This window comes from Phyllostomus hastatus, unplaced genomic scaffold (genome assembly GCF_019186645.2).
Source record: "Phyllostomus hastatus isolate PE091 unplaced genomic scaffold, TTU_PhHast_1.1 phas_contig_41, whole genome shotgun sequence".
NCBI classification, from domain to species: Eukaryota; Metazoa; Chordata; class Mammalia; order Chiroptera; family Phyllostomidae; genus Phyllostomus; species Phyllostomus hastatus.
The window spans coordinates 6,984,551-7,008,099 of record NW_025333876.1 but is presented as its reverse complement, the minus strand read 5'-3'; the positions used below and the strand labels follow the sequence as shown (position 1 = coordinate 7,008,099).

Sequence of the window (23,549 nt, the reverse complement as noted above, 5' to 3'; positions counted from 1 at the left end):
ATTACCTCCAACAACACTACTTATGTAGGGGAAACTTACTGTTGTTTTTTTTAAGGACGTTCTCTCAAAAAAGCGAGATGTTTTTCTAATGTGTTGAGTTCCAACTGTATCTAAACTCCTAACTCGCAACTTGAATACAATACATGTCAGTAGGAACTATAAATGAACCCCCCAAAAAAGAAATCTTAACCTATCTACATGAACCCACCTTACCTTGCCTCATCAGCATTAACTGGTGTTCATGCCTGGCTGCTTCCATTTCTGCCTCTAGCTTCTCTTTGGCTTCTCTGATGTTTCTGTCAACCTGCTCACGCTGCTGCTTCTCCATTTCATCAAGAGCCTTCCATCGAGATGCATACTCAAACTCAAATGTCCCAGGCTGAGCAAAACGTGGTGGTTGTTCTCGTTCCCTAAGTTTATATTTAAAAACAAACAGAAATGTATGTTTAAATGGCAAAAACAACAACTAAAAATAAATACCATTTACTGAGCCCTTACAAGGTTCATCAATATTCTACATAAATTGCCTCATGGCAATATTGTGATGCCAATTTTAACAAGTCTGAGTTTGAGAACGCAATGGAACCAGGACTCAAAACTAGGCAATTGGATGCAAGAACCTGTACTCCCCTAATTATCACCTTCAATAAGGCCTTTCTGGTATTCATTTAACAAATGTTGTTAGACAAGGCAATCTGCAACATACAAATCCAATGTGCCCTGTCTAGAAACTTTTTTTTTCCCTGTAAGTGGTAACTTTTATGCATAGTAGTAAAAGCAGAGAATTTATTAAATTTTATGTACTAAGTAAACTGGCTAGGACCAAAAATAAAGGCCAACCTTATTGTAGTTATCTGTTCAATACTTGTTTCCCTTGCTACATTATAAACTCAATAAAGACATGAAAGGTCTGTTAATGGCTGTACCTCAACTACCCACAGTACCTAGCACGTTGTATACATTTAATATTTCCTAGATAAATGATGAACAAATAACCTGAACTTCTTTAAAAATAAAATCGTATGAAAATACCTGACATTCAAAGAAATTCTTCAATTATATTTGCCTATCATAGCTTCAATTAGAAAGTACTGATAAGAACACAATCCTCACACCACCAATAAAAGTATACATGCTTTGCATTCATAAATTTAACTTCTATTTGGGGATGAGGAGGAAAAGATGGTTGCGTGAGTGGGACAAAGTTCAGAGATAATCATGGGGGATGTCACAGAGGGTAAGATGCAGTAACAAAACAGCTTCAAGGATTAGAGGTATATAAGGAAAATAGAAATTAACCATGCGTTAGGTAGTGTGACACTAAAAAAGATTTGGATTTTGTTCTTTATTTAAAAAACAGACTAGGAAAGTGGAAGAAATAGTGGGATCTACCACCCACTAATTTTATGAAAGAACTGTTTATTAGTCAGCAGTTCCTAAGGCAAACTGAAAATATTATAGTAATAAATATTAAAAATACTTCTTTCTCCCAAGAGAAATACTTTTCAAACAATATGAATTTGGGGAGTTAGAAATGAATTTGAATGGTGGTTCTTATGCTTTGTGAACATTTCCTTTTGAATGTAACTCTTGAGTAATAAAACTGGGACTATAACAAGATCTTACAGGTTTGCTGGGATAACTGACTCACTATATAAACAAATATTGTCTATAAATTCCACTTCTTACAACTACTTATAATACCATTTCTTATAACCCTTATCATTCCAGTTTTCTAATTCCTAAATCCAAAGGTATACTCTATTTCAAATTTGTAATGATAGGCAATAACCAGGAAAAAAGGTCAAGAGAATAGGCTATCATAGTAAGTTTTTGAAAAATAGCATGAAAGAGATTTAAATGGTTATGAATTACCACTGATCACTGCTAATCCTGCTTCCCTGGAATAATTTCCTTCCTTGCTTCCAGGACATACACTCTGCTAGCTGTCTTCCCTACTCCAATGACTGCTTTCACTCAGTCTTTGCTGATTCCTTCTGATCTTCCCAAGCTGAAGTATATATACTGGAGTATTCCAGGGTTCAGTCCTTTGACATAGTATTCTATCATATGAGATAATTCTGGCCCAGACAGCTTATCTAAAATCCAGATGAAAATGCAACTACTGACTTGATATTCCACCTGAATGTTCAAAAGTTATCTCAAACTTAATATGTCCAAAACAGAGTTCCTGATCTTCCTCCACAAATCTGCTCCTCCTACAGAAGTAGTCTTCAAATCATTAGTAGTTTCCATACTTTGAACTATTTCTCCCATATGTCCATATCATTCAGCAAAATCCAAAGTCTACTTTCAAACTATATCCATAATCTAATAACTTCTCACTATTACCCTTGTGACTACTAATGTCCCATGTCCATGTCCATAGGCTCCTGAACTTATCTCCCTGACTCCACGCTAGGCTCTTTATAATCTACTCTAAAAACAAAGCCAGCAAGCTCCTGTTAAGCCAGCAAGTTCCTGTTAAAATTAAGTTACTGTTCTGTTCCTTTCTCCTAAAACACAAAAGCCAAAATTAGCCTGACAGTGTGTAACGGCTAGCAACCTGTACTCTTCCCAATATGTCACTTACTCTACCTCATCCCTACTACTTCCCCCTTACTCACCATACTCCAGCTGAACCAACTTCTTCACTGTTCCTGGATGCCAGACAGAGTCCTCCCCACAACTGCAAGCCAGCTTCTCTCCCAAACTTTGAGCTGTTCACCTTCAAATATTACTGGCTCAGGTAGGCTTTCCTAACCCCATGTACAAGAGCCATAGTCCTCTGCTCCCCTGCACCCACTTTTCCCTGTCTTTTCACCAACCCCTTACCACATAGCATGACTTCCTACTCTATTGTGTTCATTGAAACATCTTCAGCACTAGGTATATAACACACACTCCTACTTGTCATTTGAATTATTGAAGGGAAAAACATTCAGCTACACTAAAATCAAAGAATGATACTTAAAATAACATACATAAAATTCCATTTTGAACACAGAATATGAAATCTTAAAATCCTAACATCCACCCTGGCTGGCATAGCTCAGTGAATTGAGCGCGGGCTGCGAACCAAAGTGCCGCAGGTTCGATTCACAGTCAGGGTACATGCCTGGGTTGCAGGCCATGACCCCCAGCAACCGGCACATTGATGTTTCTCTTTCTCTCTCTATCTCCCTTCATTCCCTCTCTAAAATAAATAAATAAATAAACAAACAAAATCTTAAAAAAAAAAATCCTAACATCCATTTGTCAGGATGAAAGAAAGCACTTCTATGTATACACCAAGAGTATAAACTGGTATAATACTTCTAGAGAACCATTTGCCTAAATATGGATCCTTTCTGAGCTAAGTCTTTATATCTTACTTTAGTGTCTCTCTAAATAGTACTTGTCACTACTTAATAGATGTTTTAGAATCTTCAGTTTACTATTTTTACTTTTTTTTTTCATTTTTGTTCTTATATTCCATTCTATGGTTCACTATTTATCATACATCTTCCACCACTAGAAATGCAAGCGTCATGAGAGCAAAAACAGTGCCAAGTTGCACTGGTAACACCTAGAACAGTGCCTGGCACAAAGGCATTCCAATTATTTGTTCAATTCATGTTACAATTTATTATAATAAACTATTATAATAATTTATTATATAAATAAAAAACAATTTATTATAATAAATAAGTGGTTAAAATTTATATATACAGGCAGCTTAACATTAAAAGTTGCATCACACTGAGTGAAAAGCAATTGGTGAAATAATATACAACATTTTGAAAATAGGCTACTTTTCCTTTTTATCTCTAAGAGATAAAACTGTATCGAGTTATTTCTATAGGACCTCCCCTACTCAACCTTCCAAAAAGTCTTTTTAATCTCTACCTGAACATAATTAAACATTTTCATGATGTTCAGCTTTCATTGTTACTTTAGCATAAATATTATTGCCAGTGTTCTCTTATCAATCCAACCCTGCTAGTTATAAAATAGAGGCTTTTCTAAGTATTCAGTTGATGTTTAGCCATATACAAAGAAAACTAGTATTCCATGTAGACCAGGTTACTCTAAGAACCACATTATATGAATAAACAGAACACTTTATAATCCAACAATACTGGAAAACAAATGTGATATAATATCCTTGATGGCACATATCTAAAATATCTTTACTTTATCACCCTGGCCAGTGTGGCTCAGTTGGTTGGAGTGTCATCCTGTAACTGAAAGGTTGCAGGTTCAATTCCCAGTCAGGGTACATGCCTAGGTTATAGTTTCAGTGCCTGCTCCACGTGAGTACAGAATAGAACCAACTGATGCCACTTTTTCACACTGATATTTCTCTCTCCCTTCTTCTCTAAAAAAGCAATGAAAAAAAATATCCTAGGGTGGGGATAATATATATATTTATATCTTTATTAATAAAATCTTACTTATGATATTGTTGAGTTTTCTGCATTAGCTTCTCTGGCAAGCCATCTTCATCATCAAATTGCTCCATTGGCTCCACAATGACTGGCCGTGGGGTCCTGGATAGGTAGAAAACATTAATAAGAATACAGAGTCTGGAGTTAACATTCTCCTAGCAATTTTTTGTAATTCCAAGATACATATTTGGGAAATGTCCCTCAATAAGAAGTTCTCAAAGGCCATCATACATACTCATAAAATCGGTCAATTAGCATGTGCTGTACCACAGATGAATAGCAAAGTCAGACTAAGATGAATCCTTGTTTCTAGAACAATCTATTCAAGATGACAGAAAAGTAAACCAACTCTGAGCCTTTGTAACCACTGTAGTTAACCTTCACAAAGTACAAAGGATGAGTGAGTACTTAACTCATGTTTTATGTATGTAGTATCATGTCCTTGTGTCCTAGGACCTCAAATTCCCATCTCCACCCACCTTTAGCCTTTTTCTGTGTCTAACCAGTCTTGTTCAGAAAAGTCTTTCTAAAACCTAAAATGAGACCTAAGATATCAGTTAGGCAAAAGAGAAAGAGAGGAAGTCAGAAGATATAATGTATACAAGGAGCAAAGTGAGGGGAGGAGGAAGTCAAGAATAGAAAAAAAAAGATAAACTATAATTGAAAAAGTAGAAGATAAATGACATGATTTAAAAACCCTTTGTTTACCATTTTCCCAAGGAAACTCCAAAACTGACAATTCACCCTCTACCCCAAATCCCCTTGGGGTAGATGAACTTCTTTTAGTAGTTTTAACATTTTATTTTTGTTCTCTCAACTAGTTGCTGGAGGAGGCAGGCCTGTCCCAGGCGACTAGACTACAGGAAGCTTACACCTGGTATCCTCCAGACTTCATCCCACATGCATTTTTCCTATACTGAATGTGCCCTGTATTCTTTCACTGTAACAAATCTTAGTCGGGAAACTATATATGCTGAGGCCTGAGTCCTTCTACGGAACTACCAAACCTTAAGGTGATCTTGGAACCTGTTTCATCCCCAATACACCTGAAAGTACACAAATCAAATACAACTTCTGACATATTCATGTTTTTATTTTCAATCAGTTTATTAACACAAATTTGGATCACAGCATACCTCTGGTTTTGTGTCCTTTTTTTATTTGCTAAATAAATGTCTTTAAAAAAAGTTTTAGAACACTTACAGCTAAATGCTCTGCCATAAACAAATGTGGTACATAATTTTAGTTTTGTTTGCATTTTTATTTATACAATTCACACACTTAAAAAATGTACCCTTTTAAAGTATACATTTCAGTGGTTTTTAGTATGTACAACCAGTGTAATCACAAAATATTTTTTAGTTGATCCCAGAGAGAGGCAGAGGGAGAGAGAGAACTATCAACCTGTTGTTTCATGTATTTATATATTCAGGTTGATTCTTGTATGTGCCCTGACTGGGGATTAAGCCTGCAACCTTCATATCTGGACAATGCCAACTGAAATACCTGGCCAAGGCCAAAACATTTTCATCATCCTAAAAAAAATGCCAAAATCATTAGCCACCAACTCCCCATTCTCTTTCCCCTGAGTCTCTGGCAACTAGTACTCTATGGCATATCCTACCTTTAAAAATTTATTTTCATGAGTGTTACATTTTCTGGTATCATAAAATATTCTTATAAAAATTAACTACCCACTAATCCACTGTAGTATCAGCTTAACCAATTCTCTATGAAGAAATTCAGATTTTTCCAATATTTTATTATTAGAAATAGTGATAAACCAGATATAATACACCAATCCTTTCAGTTAAAATATTTACTTCAAGAATACCTCTATGATATCAGAGAGTCAAATAATCTTAAGGTTTTTATACCTAGTACCCAAATCCCTTCCAGAAAGAAAATGACCAATTTCTCTTACAGGAGTTATAAAATCACTCATCTGGCTTCACTTCATTCACTGGGTATTTTATTTATTTAACTTTTTTTTTATTAAATTAACAGAAATTTACTCTCTCACAACTCTGGAGTCTGGAAGTCCAAAATCAAGTCAGCAACACTGGTCTCTAAGACCTGGGCTCTTCTCCCTGTGTCCTCACATTCACTGGGTATGTTTATATCTTTACCAATGTAATAAATTAAAAAAAAAAGAGAGAGAGAGAGCCCTGACTGGTGTGGCTCAGTGAACTGAGCACCGGACTACAAAGCAAAGGGTCGCTGATTCAGTTGCCAGCCAGGGTGCATGCCTGGGTTGCAGGCCAGGTCCCCAGTAGGGGACATGCAAGAAGCAACCACACATTGATGTTTCTCTCCCTATCTCCCTCCCTTCCCCTCTCTCTAAAAATAAATAAGTAAAATCTTTCTTAAAAAGAAAGAAAGATCCCTGGTTGGGTGGCTCATTTAGCTGAAGTGTCATCCTGTACATCAGAAGGTTGCCAATTCAATTCCCTGTCAGGACTCATACCTAGGCTGTGAGTCTAAGCCCCAGTTGGGGTGTGTACAAAGACAACTGATCGATGTTTCTATTTCTCTCCCCTGCCCCTTCCTCTCTCTTTAAAATCATTTAAAAAACAAAACAAAACAGGTCTTCAGGTGAGTACCTGATAACACAATTCTTGTTATTTCTTAATTATCATATTTTCCATATGAGCAACTATAAACCTACTTTTGGCCCACCCTGTATTTTCATTTGACTTGACCTGCAATATCTTTAAAAACAAAAAAACCTAGAGCAAGAAAAACTGAACTACTGAGCACCTACCATGCCTGTGCAGATCTAGGGCACGAACACCTCTAATGGTCTAGTTGTAATTCTAATGCTTAACAATGTGGATGCACCATTATCATCAGAGATAAAAGTTCTTAACCCCTCCATTTTTCCACCTCTTGTAATTTCAAAACTGCATTAATACATAATTTACACATACTTTTACAATGTTAATAATTATATATACTGTACAAGTGTATAATCCATGTGTAATATGCAGTATTTTATGACAATTTAAAGGAGCTTTAAATAGAAATTTTGATTATACAAGATCTACATTTGGAAACTAAATCCCTATGATACCAAACCTATAAATCACTTGAATTATCACAGATCTCCTGAGGTTCAGTCAGTCCATCAATAAGTATCTGATTACTTAATAAGTATAAACATTGTATTTGGGGCCAAGAATACAAGAGTAAACAAAATAATCCCTGAAGTCTTCTAAGACAAAAAATAAATAAATAAAATGATTATTTTAAGAAACATCAGAAAGAACAGAGGAAGCCCACTTTAGATAAGTCAGTCAGGAACTCCTTTCCATGAAATGACATTTCAGCTGAGACCCACTAATCAAACAGCAAGGAAAAGAACATCCTGAGCTCCATGAGAAAGTTTTATTAACAAAGTCCCTGAGCATAGACTCTACAGAAGGAATAAGCCACTCCACCTGTACCACAACATAAAAAAGATTTAGCTTCCAACTAAATGTCACCATTTACTAGCTATGCAATATTAAGCAAATTCCTTAAAATCTCTGGGCCAATTTTTACACTTGACACATGGAACAAATAACCAGTGTTGTGGAAATCTTGAGATCATGATTATGAAATATGTGACAGATAACAAAATATTCAACACCGCCCTGGCCACGTGGCTCAGTTAGTTGGGCTTCCTCCGGCAAAACAGAAGGTCACCAGTTTGATTCCCGGTTAGGGCACATGCCTGGGTTGCAGACATGGTCCCTGGCTGGGGCACATGCAAGAAGGGACCAAGTAACGTCTCTCCCTCTCTTTCTCCCTACCATCCCTCTCTTTAAATAAATAAATAAAATATTAAAAAATATATATTCAACACCTTCCCTATTCCATTAAAATTGTTTTTGGCCATGGCCAGGTAGCTCAGTTAGTTGGAGAGCTGTCCTGACACGCCAGGGTTGCAGGTTCAATCCCAGTCAGGGCACATACAGGAATCAATCAATGAATGCAAGAATGAATGGAATAACAAATCAGTGTCTCTCTCTCTCTCTCAAATCGATAAATATATATTTAAATTGTTTTTAAATTATTCTAAAAGCTACCTGTAGGAAACAGTTACATATTAATTAATACCTAGCATAACTTTAAAAAACACCAATTAACCAAAGTAGAAGTGGAAAAAAATATATTACACACCTCGCCTATTGTTTTCAATCTTTCCCTTATTCATTCATTAAATAATTATTATAAGCTTACTATGTGGCCAGGAATTACTAGAATATAGGTGTTGAGCCATGACTTATATGGCTCAGTTGGGTAGGCATCCGTCACTGGTTTGATTCCTGGTTAGGGCACATCACATGCCTGGGTAACAGGCCAGGTCCTCGGTTGGGGGCCTACAAGAGGCAAGCAATTGCTGTTTCTCTCCTTCTCTTTCTCCCTCCCTCCCTTCTCCTCTCTTTAAAATAAATACAATCTTAAAAAATAAAAGAATACAGGTGCTGGAATTACAGTGTTGAACTAAACTGAGGCCCTGGCCTTGTGGAGCTTACATTCTACTGCAGAGAAAGACATACAAATTAAAACAGTAAGTGCTCTAAGAAAAATAAATTGGAAAGTAAAGCACCACTGATTGCAGAGGGAATGGTTGGTTCAATATAAAACAGTCAGCTTCTCTGAGGAAATAACATCTTAGCAAAATATGAAAAAAATAGGAGAGCAAAACCTGTCATGATTTGGAGAAAATTCTCTAAGCAAAGGAAACAAAACCAAAGACTCAAAGAAAACAACTTGGCAGGGATGTAAAACAGCAGACATGGCACAAATGCTTAACTATCTGAAACAAATTGAAAAATGTCCTACAAATCACCAACTAAGCACGTAGGCCAAGAAGCAATTTTTTTTTACAAAATTGTCTTTATATCTAAATTCCCTAAGCCCTAAAACAGTTGAATGATCCCAACCAATAACAAAGTAAGTGCCAGAGGTGGGTGCTGTTTCAGAGATAAAAGGAATCAATGCAAAAATCAAATAAAAAGCTTTCATACCAAATCCAGTCAAAGACTAAGGATGAACATCAAAAACTTCTTCATGGGCAAAATGAAAGGCATGTTACCATGGCAACAGGTCTAATGACTATTTTAATTACATATTATTTTTAAGTAAATGAATGTCCCATGTTCATGGATTTATAAAAGTCAATATTGTGGAGATGTCAGTTTTCCCCAAATGAGCTATAGACCCAATGCAATTCCAATCAAAAGCCCAGTGGAACATTTTTTTTAACTGACAAACTGATTTTATTTATTTTTAATGATTTTATTTATTTTTTTAGAGAAAGAGGAAGGAAGGGAGAAAGAGAGGGAAAGAAACATCAATGTGAGAAACATTCTGTTGCCTTTTGCATGCCCCCAACTGGGGACCTGGTGTGTAACCCAGGCACATACCCTTACAGGGATCGAACTGGCAACCTTTTTGTTCTCAGGCCGAAGCTCAATCCACTGAGCCATATCAGCCAGGGAGAGTAATTTTAAAATCAGTAAGGTTTTCCATGCATGGCTGGTGTGGCTCAGTGGATTGAGCACTGGCCTGCAAACCAAAGTATTTCCCTCCCTCCCTCCCTTCCCCTTTCTCTACAAAGAAACAAAACCTTTAAAAAAATTAAAAATAACCAGAACAATTTGAAAAAAATAATGAAGTGGGATGATACCGTCCGATTTCAAAGCTTAGGCTAAAGAAATCAAGTACAATACAGGTATAAAAATATACTGATCAATGAAACAGGAAACAGCGCAGATGTTTTCCCCAGATGTTTGATAAAAAGTAACAAAGGAGAATTTTTTTTCAATTAATGGTATTAAAACAATTGGATACCTATATGAAAAAAAAAAAAAACTGAATTGTTACCTTATGCTCAAAATGGGATCACAGGTATAAATTAAAAAGGCATAAAATTTCTCAAGAACCCTGGCCAGTGTAGCTCAGTTGGTTGGGCATCATCCTACAAAGATTGCCGATTCAATTCTGGGTCAGGGCACATGCATGGAATCAATCCCCAGTTGGGACACGTGCAGCAGGCAACTTATCAATGTTTCTCTCTCATATCAATGTCTCTGTCCCTCTCTTTCTCCCTCCCTTATCCTCTCTCTAGAATCAATAAAAACAATTTTTTAAAAATTTCTCAACTAAACATGAGAAATGATTTACTACCTTAGGAATGGCAATGATTTCATACAAGGATACAAAAAGGCACAAATCATAAAACAGAAACACTGATATTAGACTTCACAAAACATAAAAATTTCTGTTCTTTACAGTATGGTAATAAAGAAAATTAAAAAGCCACAGGCTAGGAGAAACAGAATATACACCTGTACCCATTATTTGTTAAGGCATTAAGACAAACCACCCAATGAAAAAATAGGCAAAAATTGTCAATGTGCTTTACAAAAAATATAAAAATAGCTAAAAAGCACATGAAAACAGATATTCATTATTAATTGCTAGGAATATAAAATTTGTTTAATGTAGCTTTTTTTTTTTTAACTCTCACCTAAAGGAGTTTATGGATTTCAGAGAAAGAGGGGCAGAGGAAAAGGAAAGAAGGGAGGGAGACGGAGAAAGATAAACAGACACTGATGTGAGAGAGAAACACTGATCGGTTGCCTCTGTATATAACCCGACTAGGAATCAGACCTGCAATCTAGGTATGTGCCCTGACCAGGGATCAAACCCGCAACCTTTTGGTACACAGGATAATGCTCCAACCAATAGAGCCTCCCAGCTAGCGTAGGGAAATAAAATTTAAACCACAATAGACACATCTATACTCAGAATATGTAAAAGATAAAGACTCCTTTTCTTTGTCACACACACAAAAAAAAGATGAAGACTCTCAAGTGTTGGTAAGGACATGGAACAACTAGAACTTTCTCATTCAGTGCTGGTGGGAGTGTTAAATGGTATAAGCATTTTGAAAGAGCTAGGCAGTTTCTTATAAACTTGAATATACAACCATTTACTCATAAATTATTATTTAAGACACACAAAAGTATAATGTGCACAGGAAGACTTCTACATAACAGTCAATAGCTGGAATCAACTCAGATGTCCACCCAAAGGTCACTGGACAAACTGTGGTTATGATCTACAATAGAATCAGCCATAAAAAGGAACAAAACTGAGTCCAGGCAGTGATGCTCCATTGATTGGGCATTGGCTCATGAATAAAAGGTCACCAGCTCAATATCCAGTCAGGAAATACATGTCTTGAGTTGCAACATCAATGTTTCTCTCCCCTTCTTTCTCCTTCCCTTCCCTTCTCTCCCTTCCCCCTCTCTAAAATCAAAATTAAAAATCGTTTTAAGGAAAATATGAATAGAATGACATGCTAAGCAAAATAAATCAGACACAAAAGAGTAAATACTACATGATTTCGTTTATATAAAATGTTAGAAAATACATGCCCTGGCTGGTGTAGCTCAGTGGATTGAGTGCCAGCCTATAAACCCAAAGGTTGCTGGTTCAATTCCTAGTCATGGCACATGCCTGGGTTGGGAGTGTGCAAAAGGCAATCAATCGATGTGTGTCTCGCACATCAATGTATCTCTCCCTCCCTCCCCTTCTCTCTAAAAATAAACATTAAAAACTTTTAAAAATCTTTTTAAAAATAAAATACAATACTGAAAAAGACAAAACTGATTTATAGCAACAGAAAAATCAACAGCTGCCTAGGATACAGATAAGGAGTGGGGAATAAACACAAAAGGACACAAAGGAACTTTTATTGGATGATGGAAATATTCTTTATCATAATTGTGGTCATAAGTTGTATGAATATACATACATCTGTTAAAACTCACTGATTTAAAATTGGGTGCATTTTAATATATGTAAATTATCCCCCTGGCTGGTGTAGCTCAGTGGACTGAGTACAGGCTGTGAACCAAAGGGTTGCTGGTTCCATTCCCAGACAGGGCACATGCCTGGGCTGTGGGCCAGGTCTCCAGTGTAGGCCACGTGAGGCAACCACACATTGATGTTTCTCTCCCTCTCTTTCTCCCTCCCTTCCCCTCTCTCTAAAAATAAATAAAACCTTTAAAAATATACATGTAAACTAAACATCAATAAAGTTAATTAAAATATCATTTATTCACTACTTAAAGTCATACCTTCTTTTATTATACCTCATAGATACTGTATTTTTTACAAATTAAAAGTTGGTAACAACCCTATATTGGTTAATATATCAGCACCATTTCTCCGATAGCATTTGCTTTTTTAGCAAGAAAGTATTTTTTAATTAGAGTATGTACATTTTCTAGACATAATGCTACTGCACACATAATAGGCTACAATACAGTGTAAACTTAATTTTTACATGCACTAGAAAACCAATATATTTCATGTGACTTGCTTTATCATCACATTTGTTTCACTGTAATGGTCAGTAATTTAACCCACAATATCTCCTGTATTTCTGTATAAAACTATGCTTTGCATATAATAGAAGTTCAGTAAGTTAAATGAAAATCATAATATGAAACATTCCTGACATACAAGTATGAATCAACAAACTCCTGTTGGAAGAAAGTATGACCCTGATTCCTAAAGGTAGACAAAAATTCCTTATTTATATTCACTGAGTATTTACTCAACATCTACTTACCATATGCCAAGACAGTATGAACTACAAGGAAAGAGAGAAGTTCAGAACAGAGAAAAACCAGTACGTCACTGCCTAGAAAATGACAAAATGTTTACAACTTACGTTGTTAGCAAGAACGCCCCATCACCACATCTTTCCAGAGCCTTTCGTGCAGGAGGTTTTGCTGCAAATTCTACAAAACCTTTTCCTGTAGCTCTACCACGATCATCCACAACCACAACGGCTTTCTCTACTGGACCAAACTGGGAAAATGCTTGCTCTAGCAGCTCATTGGAAACAACTGGAGAAAGGTTCTTGACAGTCAGGGCTGCTCCATGTGTAGCAAAACGAATCCGGAGAGGTCTGCTCTTCAAAATGGTGCCATCAAGCTCTGCTTTTGCAATTTCAGCCAGCGTTCTGGATTCCTTTTTAGGAGGAAAAAATTACTTTTAAAGATGATAGAAACAGAAAAATTAGAAGTAGTAGTTTGTTTCTAGGGAGACTAGCTAGTCAGCTAGGTAACTTGTAATAGGATCAATTTGTTTTTGTGTCTTTCAATCTTGGTATAACATGCACTTATGAATTATTTGATATAATTTTAAACATCCTGAGTACAAGGTCCCAACCCCAATGTCCTATTAAAAGTCATCACTTTGCCCTGCCAGGTGGCTCAGTTGGTTGGAGCTCTGGCTAATGCACCGGATTGCAGGTTCAATCCTAAATCCAAGCAAAAAACTAGGCTGCAGGTTCTGAGCCCTGTCAGGGTTCCTATGGGAGGCAAATGATTGATGTTTCTCTCTCTCTAAAATCAATTAAAAAAAAAAAAAAAACAAACCTCTGGCTGGTGTGGCACAGTGGACTGAGCACCAGCTTGCAAACCAAAGGGTCGTGGGTTAGATTCCCAGTCAGGGCACATGCCTGAGATGCAGGTCAAGTCCCCAGTGAAGGGCGCGCAAAAGGCAACCACACCCTGATGTTTCTCTCCCTCTATTCCTCCCTCCCTTCCTCTGTCTAAAAATAAATAAAATCTTTAAAAACACACACACACACACACACACACACACTCTCTCTCTCTCTCTCTCTTTCTCTCTCGTAAGGATTTTTAAATCCTTACGATCTTTTAAGCCATCACTTAAAAGATTATCTGCTCATAAACAAATTACAAACTATTAAATATTCAAACAAAATCTTTTTTTAAAATCTCCTACACATATCCAAAGAAATACATGGGGGAAGGAAGTATAAAGAGACTAAATAGTCATGGAGAAAATACAATAAAGATTAAATCAAAAACTTAAATAAATACCTATTTTTCAAGACCAAGTACCAGTTACTAGAAACTATTGTGAAAACAAAATTCTCTATGCCCTCTAAGTTTTTAATATTTATTTATCTTGTTTTTAATTGACTTTAGAGAGAGAAGAAAGAGAGGAATGGGAGGGAGAGGGAGAAAGAGAAAGAAAAACAAGGAATAGTTGTTCCACTTACTGACACATTCGGTGGTTCATTCTTGTATGTGCCCTGATAAGGGATCAAATTTGCAACGTGGTTGTATTGGGACAAGGCTCTAACCAACTGCCCTACCAGGCCAGGGTTATTTATATCTTAATAAAATATATCACCTCTCCAATGTCAGAAAATCATCTTTTCCTTTTTATTTCCATTTCTCTTTTATGCTATCTGTGAAAACTACTAAGAGGTACTGTTAATCACTTCTCCAGAAATACTTTCATGGGCTACATATTTCTCACAATTACATTTGAGAAGTGTGCGTGCACACACACACACACACAGGAACTATAAGAGTTCTCTCCATTTCATACAGGAACAAATGCACATGGACTTATATAAACTAGAAAATTTGTTCATTGATGAAACCCCAAGATAAGAGATGTTTCTTCTTGAATTCAAAGCTGGTATAGAATAAGGACATCTAAAACAATAAACAACAAACTGCTAAATATAGTAACACAGATATAGTGGTTTTCTTTGTGTTGTAAGAACTGTCCAGAGACTTAAAAGAGGCTTTGCATGCATTCTTAATACAAATATGTATTATCTTATGAAAAATCTTATGAAAAAAGCCTTAAAATCACAAAAGTTCTTTCTTCAATCCCTAAAATGTTCATACAGCTTTAAAATACTGCACTTACACAAAAATCTACCTACAAAATATTACAAAGGAAAATGAATCTAACCTTTTTACATATATTCAAAATGGCCACTGTTTTTTACTCTTAATAGTGGTAGTCCAGACAAATATTTAATGAGTATCCAACAAGGAACAGGTACTATGTGCCCAATATGTAATAATCCAACAACTGAAAGAAAGATTTTAGGAATGGATTCTTGAACTAAAATGCCATCAGGTATAATTGGGAATGGGAAGGGACATGAGGAAATTTCATGGGATAATAATAATGTTCTGTACCTTGTAAGAGTTTGAGTTAAACAGATTGATGTAATTGTCTACAATCACCAAATCACACGCTTAAAAGTTGGAAATTTCACTGAATATAGATTTCAAATACCTCAAAAAATAATACTAGACTTTAGGTAATAAGCATGCTGGAGTTTTTGTTTAAGAGTCATAAACTGATGAATGATGGAGAGATGAACAGATATGAGAAAAAATATATACAACACCATTTAACTGTAAAATCAAGGTGGTAAGTTATGCATATATACACATATATGATCTGCCTCAAATTTTTTACAACAAAATGTTTGGGGACAGGAGGATAGAGAGCTTAGTGAGGACATGGTAAAACTGTAGAGTGTTTCTAGCAGAAATCACATTGTCAGATTCAAACACATAAACAATGCCATTTTTTTCCCCAGGGGAAGCAAGGAACTCAATTTTTGTTAAATCAAGTAATTTTTTACTGTTAGAAATGAGTTCAATTTTTAATACTTTTTGGCCCAAGAAATGTGTTTACACTGTCAGGAATTTTCAGCGTTATAATCTTTTTTTTTTTTACTTTATATTGTTCGTGATTTTAAATGGTTTTACATCAGGGTTTTTTAGCCTGGGCACCACTGAAATCATGGGTTCTTGTTGTGTGGGCACTGTCCTGTGCATTGTAGGATGTTTATGTCGGTAGAACCAAACCCCAATTTTAACAACCAAATATGTCTCTTGACACTATCAAATATCCCATGGGAAGCAAAATTACCTTATTTGCAAACCACCACTCTAAATGTGTATTTGTAATCAATTAAAAATATATGTAACCAAGTAGTTACTATATGCCAGCCATTTATTACGACACACACAACACACACACACGTATATTCTCTTTCATCATCCTTGCCAGCAGTCTTACACGGTAAGTTGTTTCACACACTGCAAATGCTGACTTGAATCTATACACAAATCACAATCTCCACTAAGATACCATAGATCCCACCTTCCAGCTGGTGTCTCTGCATCACTCTAAATAAAAAGTAAATCTACAGGTTCTTAACTGAAAGCAATAGAAAAAAATAAAATAAAAACAAGAAACTAAGTGACTACCCAAGATAGAGACTGCTTAAACCAGGGCAGGGGGTGTCCAATCCATAGCCCACAAAGGCTATGCATGTGGTCCAACACAAAATCATAAATTTACTTAACACACTACTTACTTTTATTACTTCGAAATGTACATTTTCCTTATTAGTGATTGGGACCTGCTCAACAATTTTAGGCCTAACCCACTGGGCCATATCAGTCAGGTGCTCAGTGATTTTAAAAGATCATCCTTTTGATCCAATTATGCTACTACATAATTAGGGTTACTCTTTTGCTTATCTGTGGTGACAGATATCACAGAAATTATGCACAGACCTTTTTATTGCTCATCAGTGTTTGTGTTTGATGTGTGGCCCAAGACAACAATTCTTCTTCCAGTGTGGCCCAGAGACACCAAAAGGTTGGACATTCCTGAACTAGGGTCTAATGATTATCACAAGACCCCTTCTGAAAGCTCTTTCCAAAGCACATGATCTTTTCTCTCACTATTTATTAGTGGTTAAAATTCCCCACTGCAAGAGTACTAATAACTGTAAGGAAATCTACTGATGCAAAATGGAAACAGCCTTTAAACTGATCAATAGAAAGTTGATGAAATAACTTGCAGTATGCTCGTACTGTGAAATATCATCATTAAAAACAATCTAATGATGACCTGGCTGGTGTGGGTCATTGGCTTGAGCACCACCTGAGAAACAAAGGGTCACTAGTTCCATTCCCAGTCAGGGCACAGGCCTGGGTTGCCGGCCAGGTCAGGTCCCCAGTAGGGGACACATGAGAGGCAACCACACATTAATGTTTCCCTTTTTCTCCCTCCCTTCGACCCCTGCCCCATCTAAAAGAAATAAAATCTTAAAAAAAAAAAAAACTAGTAAAACAAAAAGATGTCAAAGATATAATAAATGAAAAACTCAAAATCACAATACGATATACATAGTATGGCTTTATTTTTATGGAAAAAAAATACAAAGGTTAACAGTGATCAAGTTTAGTAAGTGCATTAGAAAAGGGAAGGTCTTTCTTTCACTAGGGTAAACTGTAATCAAGAGAGCTTCCCTGAAATAAAAGATGACTTGAAATCATATGCTGAACATGCCCACTAAGTACCTTTTGTATTGTCTTCTCTAATGAATATTTGAACATTCTGTTAAAAGCATACATTATTTCACAACTAAAACTAAGCCCCAGCTGGTGTGGCTCAATGGATTGGGCACCAGCCTACAGACTGAAAGATCACTGGTTTTCAGGTCTAAGGCTGGGGGCATGCAAGGGGCAACCCACCAATGCTTCCTTGGGGACATGCAAACTAACCAAGGTTTCTCTCCCTCTCTTTCCCCCTGCTTTCCTTCTCTCTGAAAATAAATAAATAAAACCTTTTTTAAAAAAATGTAAAGCAAAAGGGGAGGTGGTTAAGTCCCCTAAAAATAAGTACAAGTAAATCCAGTTGACTTCTAATTCTTTAACTAGAAAAATGGTTCTCAAACTTTACCATCAGAATAATACCAGAAATTGCTGGATCCCAATCCCAAAATTTTGACTCAGTAGATCTAAAAAGGGACCCTAAAATTTGCATTTCTAACAAATTTCCAGTTAACTGATTGTTGAAGTGAGACAATTTTTGAGACAGTATAAGGTAAGCATTGCTAGCATGAACAGTAGGAGAAATAAATTAAATGGCCTTCTGCTTACACTAGGAAGAAATCTGAAGCAGTTGGACAGGGCCAACAGTTCTGTGAATCACGGCTCCAGAAATCTAGATTACTAAAGATAAAAGTAGGAGATGGGGTAATAAAAGTAGGAGATGGGGTAATAAAAGCAGAAACCAAGTCCAGATAAAATACCATCTTTAACTACATTACACTACCTTTAAAATGCACTACAACTTTTGAGTTAATGTATCCAATCTAAATTGGCAATAACCAGTCAAAACATAAAAAGAACCTGTTGGGTCTAAAATTCCAGAAAAATGTGTCTAAAATACAAATACAGTCTATTTCATCCCCAATGTACCAGAGCCTCAACACTATGGATTAGGACGTCATCACAAGGAAGTGCCACCTAAATTCTTTTCCCTGCCCTGTCTAGGTAGTTCAGTTGGTTAGACCATCATCACAATACACCAAGGTTGCAGGTTTGTTCTGTCCCGGAACAAACAAGTAGCAACCAATGAATGCATAAATAAATGGAACAAACTGATGTTTCTTTCCTTCTTTCCCTCCCTCCCTCTCTATCATAAATCAATAAATACATTTTAATTCTTTTCCCTACCATTACACACCTGTAATATGCTGACCCTATACCACCTGAAAAACGTGTCTGACCTCATCAATTAACTGCAAAACTACAACTACCATTCTACGAAAATTTATTTGCATTTAAAATTACTAAATGAGTAAAAAGTATTTCTTTTTTGTAAAGATTTCATTTATTTATTTTTAGAGAGAGGGGAAGGGAGAAAGAAAGGGAGAGAAACATCAATGTGTGGTTGCCTCTCCCACACCCCCTACTGGGGACCTGGCCTGAAACCCAGGCATGTGCCCTGACTAGGCATCGAACCAGCTACCCTTTGGTTCACAGGCCAGCACTCGATCCAGAGCCACAGCAGCCAGGGCATAAAAAGTATGTCTAAAAACACAAATCAGATAAAACTCACTATTTTAGAGCTACTACACCACCCCTATACACACACTACAGCCACTATGCCATTACTTACATTCAAATCAGGCATATACTCGATAATTTTCCTAAACAGAAAAAAATACATAATAGCTCAAATATACATAAACCTTTTAAATTTACCTATGCAGCATAGAGCTCAGGTTAAACAATAAAATTAGTTCAAAGAGTCAAATTTTGTATACCAAATTGTAATTTCCAGCTGACAAATTTTTAACATTCTTACACAAAAATTTAGGGTCATAGGTTTGGAGGAGCATATGCAAAAGGCACAAAACTACAGCAACCCTTCTCACCTCCCCATTTCATAATCCCATGAATTTTTTTTTTAAGAAAAGAAAGCAATGAGCTCTCCTATCCAATGTAGTAGCCACTGACCACATGTGTCTATTTAAGAATATATAAAATTTAGCCCTGACTGGTGTGGCTCAGGTAATTGGGTGTAACTCCATGAAGTGAAAGGTCACTGGACTCCACTTCAGAGCACCTGCCTGGCTGTGTGTTCAGTCTAAGTCAGCGGAGCATACAAAAAGCAATTGATCAATATTTTCTCTCACACTGAGCTTTCTCTCCCTCCCTTCTCCCTCCCTCCTCTTTCTCCTTCCCTTCCTCTCTCTTCAAAAGTAAGTAAACAACAACTTAAAAAATGTAGAAAATATATAAATAATAAAGAAAAATAAAGTATTAAATAAATAAAATCTAAAATTCAACCCCTCAGTCACAACGGCCTTATTTTAGTCAACAATCACATGTCTAGTGGCTACTATATTACACAGCACACCACACACAGCATTCCTATCATTGCAGACAGTTCTGTTGCACAGCTTTTATAAAGGGTTATTAAAGATAAGAAAAAGATTTCCCCATTTCAATAAAATGTTTAAGTGTAAGGACTTCCAAAAGAGGGAAATGCAGCCCTACCATTCTTCCAGAATGTCGACTTCAGCATAGACTAAGATGATGCTAGAGGCTAAAGATGTCGAAAATGTTAAATACCATCCTTTTGGAAAAGTTTAATAAAAGTTGTCAATAATATTTATTGTAGAAACCTAACTTCCTTTATTTTAAGAAAACTTCTTAACACATGCCTTTATTTTATGAAAACTTCGGAACACATATATATTAAAAACAACTTTTACCAAGTGACAGGCTGCTTCTCTGATGTCCAAAACATAATTGAGGGGAAGGAGGGGGGAGCTTGGGGGGGCGGTGAGGGATAAGGCAGAAAACTATACTTGAACAATAAAAAGTAAATGTTATTTTTTAAAAAAACATAATGAAGTGCATTAATTTTATGTTGAAAATACACCGGTTAAGAAAATTTCCACGTCTCAGTAACACCCTATTAAGATTTCCCCTTCTCTTAAGGCCGTTTAGATGTTCAAATGTCCTCCCAGAAAGTAGTGTCATTTAATCGCAATCAATTTTATCTACATATTAAAATTTTGTCTTCACCACTCACTGAGAGAACACAGTATTAAAACCTAAAGTTCCGGCCTGGCTGGTGTGGCTCAGTGGATTGAGTGCCGGCCTGTGAACCAAAGGGTTGCTGGGGCAATTCCCAGTCAGGGCACAGGCCTGGGTTGCAGGCCAGATCCCCATTGGGGTTGCATGAGGCAACCACACACTGATGTTTCTCTCCCTTTCTTTCTCCCTCCCTTCCCCTCTCTCTAAATATAAATAAAATCTTTAAAAATATAAAATAAAACAAAAGCTAAAGTTCCAATAGGAAAGCTTCCCCAAACTACCATGACAGTAAAATCTGAGGGTCAAACAAGACAACACACATATTTACTTGTGTAAAAAAGCCTCCCTCCAAGAAAGATATGGGGGGGGGGGGGTTCAGCATCTAAATACGAATTACAACAGTGCTATAAAACTGACACTGATGGAATATCACCAGAAAGCACTTAGGAACAGAAAGATGATACTGTGTCCTTAATGTAAACCCTCACCGTTCAGACTCTAAAAAATACATAGAGGAGGCACATACTGTGTATCCCATTGAATAACTAAGATTTAAATTAAAAGTGAGTGAAAAAATAACATTCTAGTGTTAAAGTGTGTAAGTATTAAAACAGTATGTAATTCCAAAATGTGGAAACTTCCCAAATGTTAGTGGGGACACATTATACTAGGTAATAAATTCAGCACAGTCCCAACACTGCGGAATGTAGGATAAATGCGGGTTGTACTAAGGCGAGGCACGGTGAGGAACAACGGGGTTTACCATCAAATATTTGAAGGTCTGGTGGAAGCCAAAGTGACGATTTCGGTAATTTTATAATAAATTAGACTGCTAGGTGGGCCTTTCTGCCCCATGAAACTTCCGGTAAGGCCTCAGTTCCCGTTCCAATTCCTTTCCCATTCATTCTCTTTTCAAACCCATTTTGCCTGGACTTGGAGTTGCCACTCCATTGGTTCCCAGTATGGGTGACCGCAATCAGCAGGACAGGGCTAACCGCCAGCAACGCAAGCTGCTCGGAACCTCAGGAGACCTGCCGGCCGGGAGAGGACGAGGACCTGCTTCCGCCCCACACTCACCAGGCGGATGAAGCCGAAACCGCGGTCGCGGTTGATGAAGACTTCACTAGGCTCACCATAACGCTCGAAGAGCCGCTTGAAGTCCTCCTCCGTGATATCGGTAGGCAGATTGCCCACGAAGAGGCGGCAGCGCTGCGTGTACGTCTTCTCGCCCGGCTTAAGGAAGCTCTTGATATCGATGGTGAAGCCCACCTCCTCGTCCGGGCGCTCCTCCGCTGGAGCAGGAGTGGGTGGAGCGGTCTCCCCAGCCAGCACGAGCGCCATGGCGGCCGCCGGCTCACTCTCCCCTGCCGCCGATTCAAGAGCGCGCAGGCGGGCTGGGTTTTTCTCAATTCTGACTTGCTTCAGGTTTCCCCTCAACATCATCGGAGGGCTTCGCCTCGGGCCCGCAGCCAACCCTAAAGATATGTCTGCGGCTCCGTGCCTCCGTTTGGAGATGGTACTGGAAAAGGAGAAAGCCAAACAAAACCACGAGATGGTCAAGCCAGCAGCACTACCCGACCTTCCCCAAGCCCGCAGCCACTACACGTCCAAAATGGCGCTGCCTTCAGCCGCAGTTGGAAGGGACGCGGGTCTTAAGCCCCGCCCACACGCTAACCCCAGCACGCCTGCGCAGTCTTGGCGCCAACGCACCTGAGCTAGCATGCTTCTGCGCACAATATTACCGGTGTTCCCTTTACAGGACTCCATTTAGCTCAAGCAAGTAGTTTTCCAACGCCCTAAAATAACAGGAATTCTTGGTTGTACATACAGGGAAAATTGTGCGATGTGTGCAGCAGTGTATTAAAATACGATATTCTATGTAAATATCCAATTCAAGACCACTGGAAAATGAAAACCTACACATTGTATGCATGGCTTTTAGTAACAGCGTATTTGCCAATAATTAAAACAAGTAAAAACACGTTTTGCCTGTTTCAAGAGCAAAGTTTTTATTATATTTCCTAATAAGACACTGCAATTCTATAAAATAACTGTGTCTATGAAAGTAACACAACCAGCCCCAGAACTCCTATAGCACTACCCTGTAACAAGAGTCCACAAACGTTTTCTGTAAAAGGCCTGAAGGCAAATATTTTACGATACGAGAGTCAGCCACACCAGTGTCTAATAAACTATTCGGTGCTGTCCAGTACTGCTCCTAGTACATGGTAAGTCTTCAGTGAATGTTAAGAAATGAATTCACAGTCATTGCAAAACAGTTCAACAGTTTTTCATAAAGTTACATATAGGATGACTTTAAAACAGAAATCCAACTCCTAACTATTTAGCCAAGTGAAGTAAAAACTTGTGTTCACACAAAAACCTATATGCAAATGCTTAAAGGGGCTTTTGTGTTATCTGCAAAAAAAAAAAACTGAGGGTTTTTTTGTCATGATCAGCAAAAAATTGAAATAACCCAAATATCCAACTGGTAAATGGATAAACAGTGGTAGAGTCACATAATAGAATATACTACACAATAAAAAATAAACAACTACTAATACAGCCCTGGCCAGACAGCTCAGTTGGTTAGAGCATTATCCAATACACCATGGTTGTGGGTTCCATCTGTGGTCAAGGCACAAGAATCCACCAATGAATGCATCAATAATTGAATCAACAAATCAATGTTTCTCTTTCTCTCTCTCTCTCTCTAAAAATCAATAAATAAAATTTAAAAAAATAAACTACTGATAATAGCAACAATGGGACTCCGAAGGCTATATTCTGTATATATCACTCTGGAAAAGACAAAGCTGTAGCTCCAGAAAACAAATCAGTGGTCGCC

General features: G+C 37.2%; 1 protein-coding gene across 8 annotated transcripts in view; it reads right to left on the bottom strand.

Moving 5' to 3' along the window:
- Nucleotides 1–22,338, bottom strand: part of PSPC1 (paraspeckle component 1) — a 112,719-nt gene extending 90,381 nt beyond the window's left edge. For 5 of the 8 annotated variants that reach the window (XR_006786407.1, XR_006786408.1, XR_006786409.1 and 2 more), the window contains exons 1-4: nt 21,779–22,338; nt 13,168–13,469; nt 4,437–4,532; nt 214–410 (exon numbers count right to left, since the gene is read on the bottom strand). Coding sequence is in view for 1 of the 8 variants with exons in the window: in XM_045844845.1 (XP_045700801.1) it covers nt 214–410; nt 4,437–4,532; nt 13,168–13,469; nt 21,779–22,144 (961 nt within the window). In the remaining 7 variants the exon portion in view is untranslated. The remainder of the gene's footprint in view (nt 1–213; nt 411–4,436; nt 4,533–13,167; nt 13,470–21,778) is intronic. The other 3 variants (XR_006786412.1, XR_006786413.1, XM_045844845.1) reach the window with 1 other exon arrangement.
- Nucleotides 22,339–23,549: the final 1,211 nt, after the last annotated feature.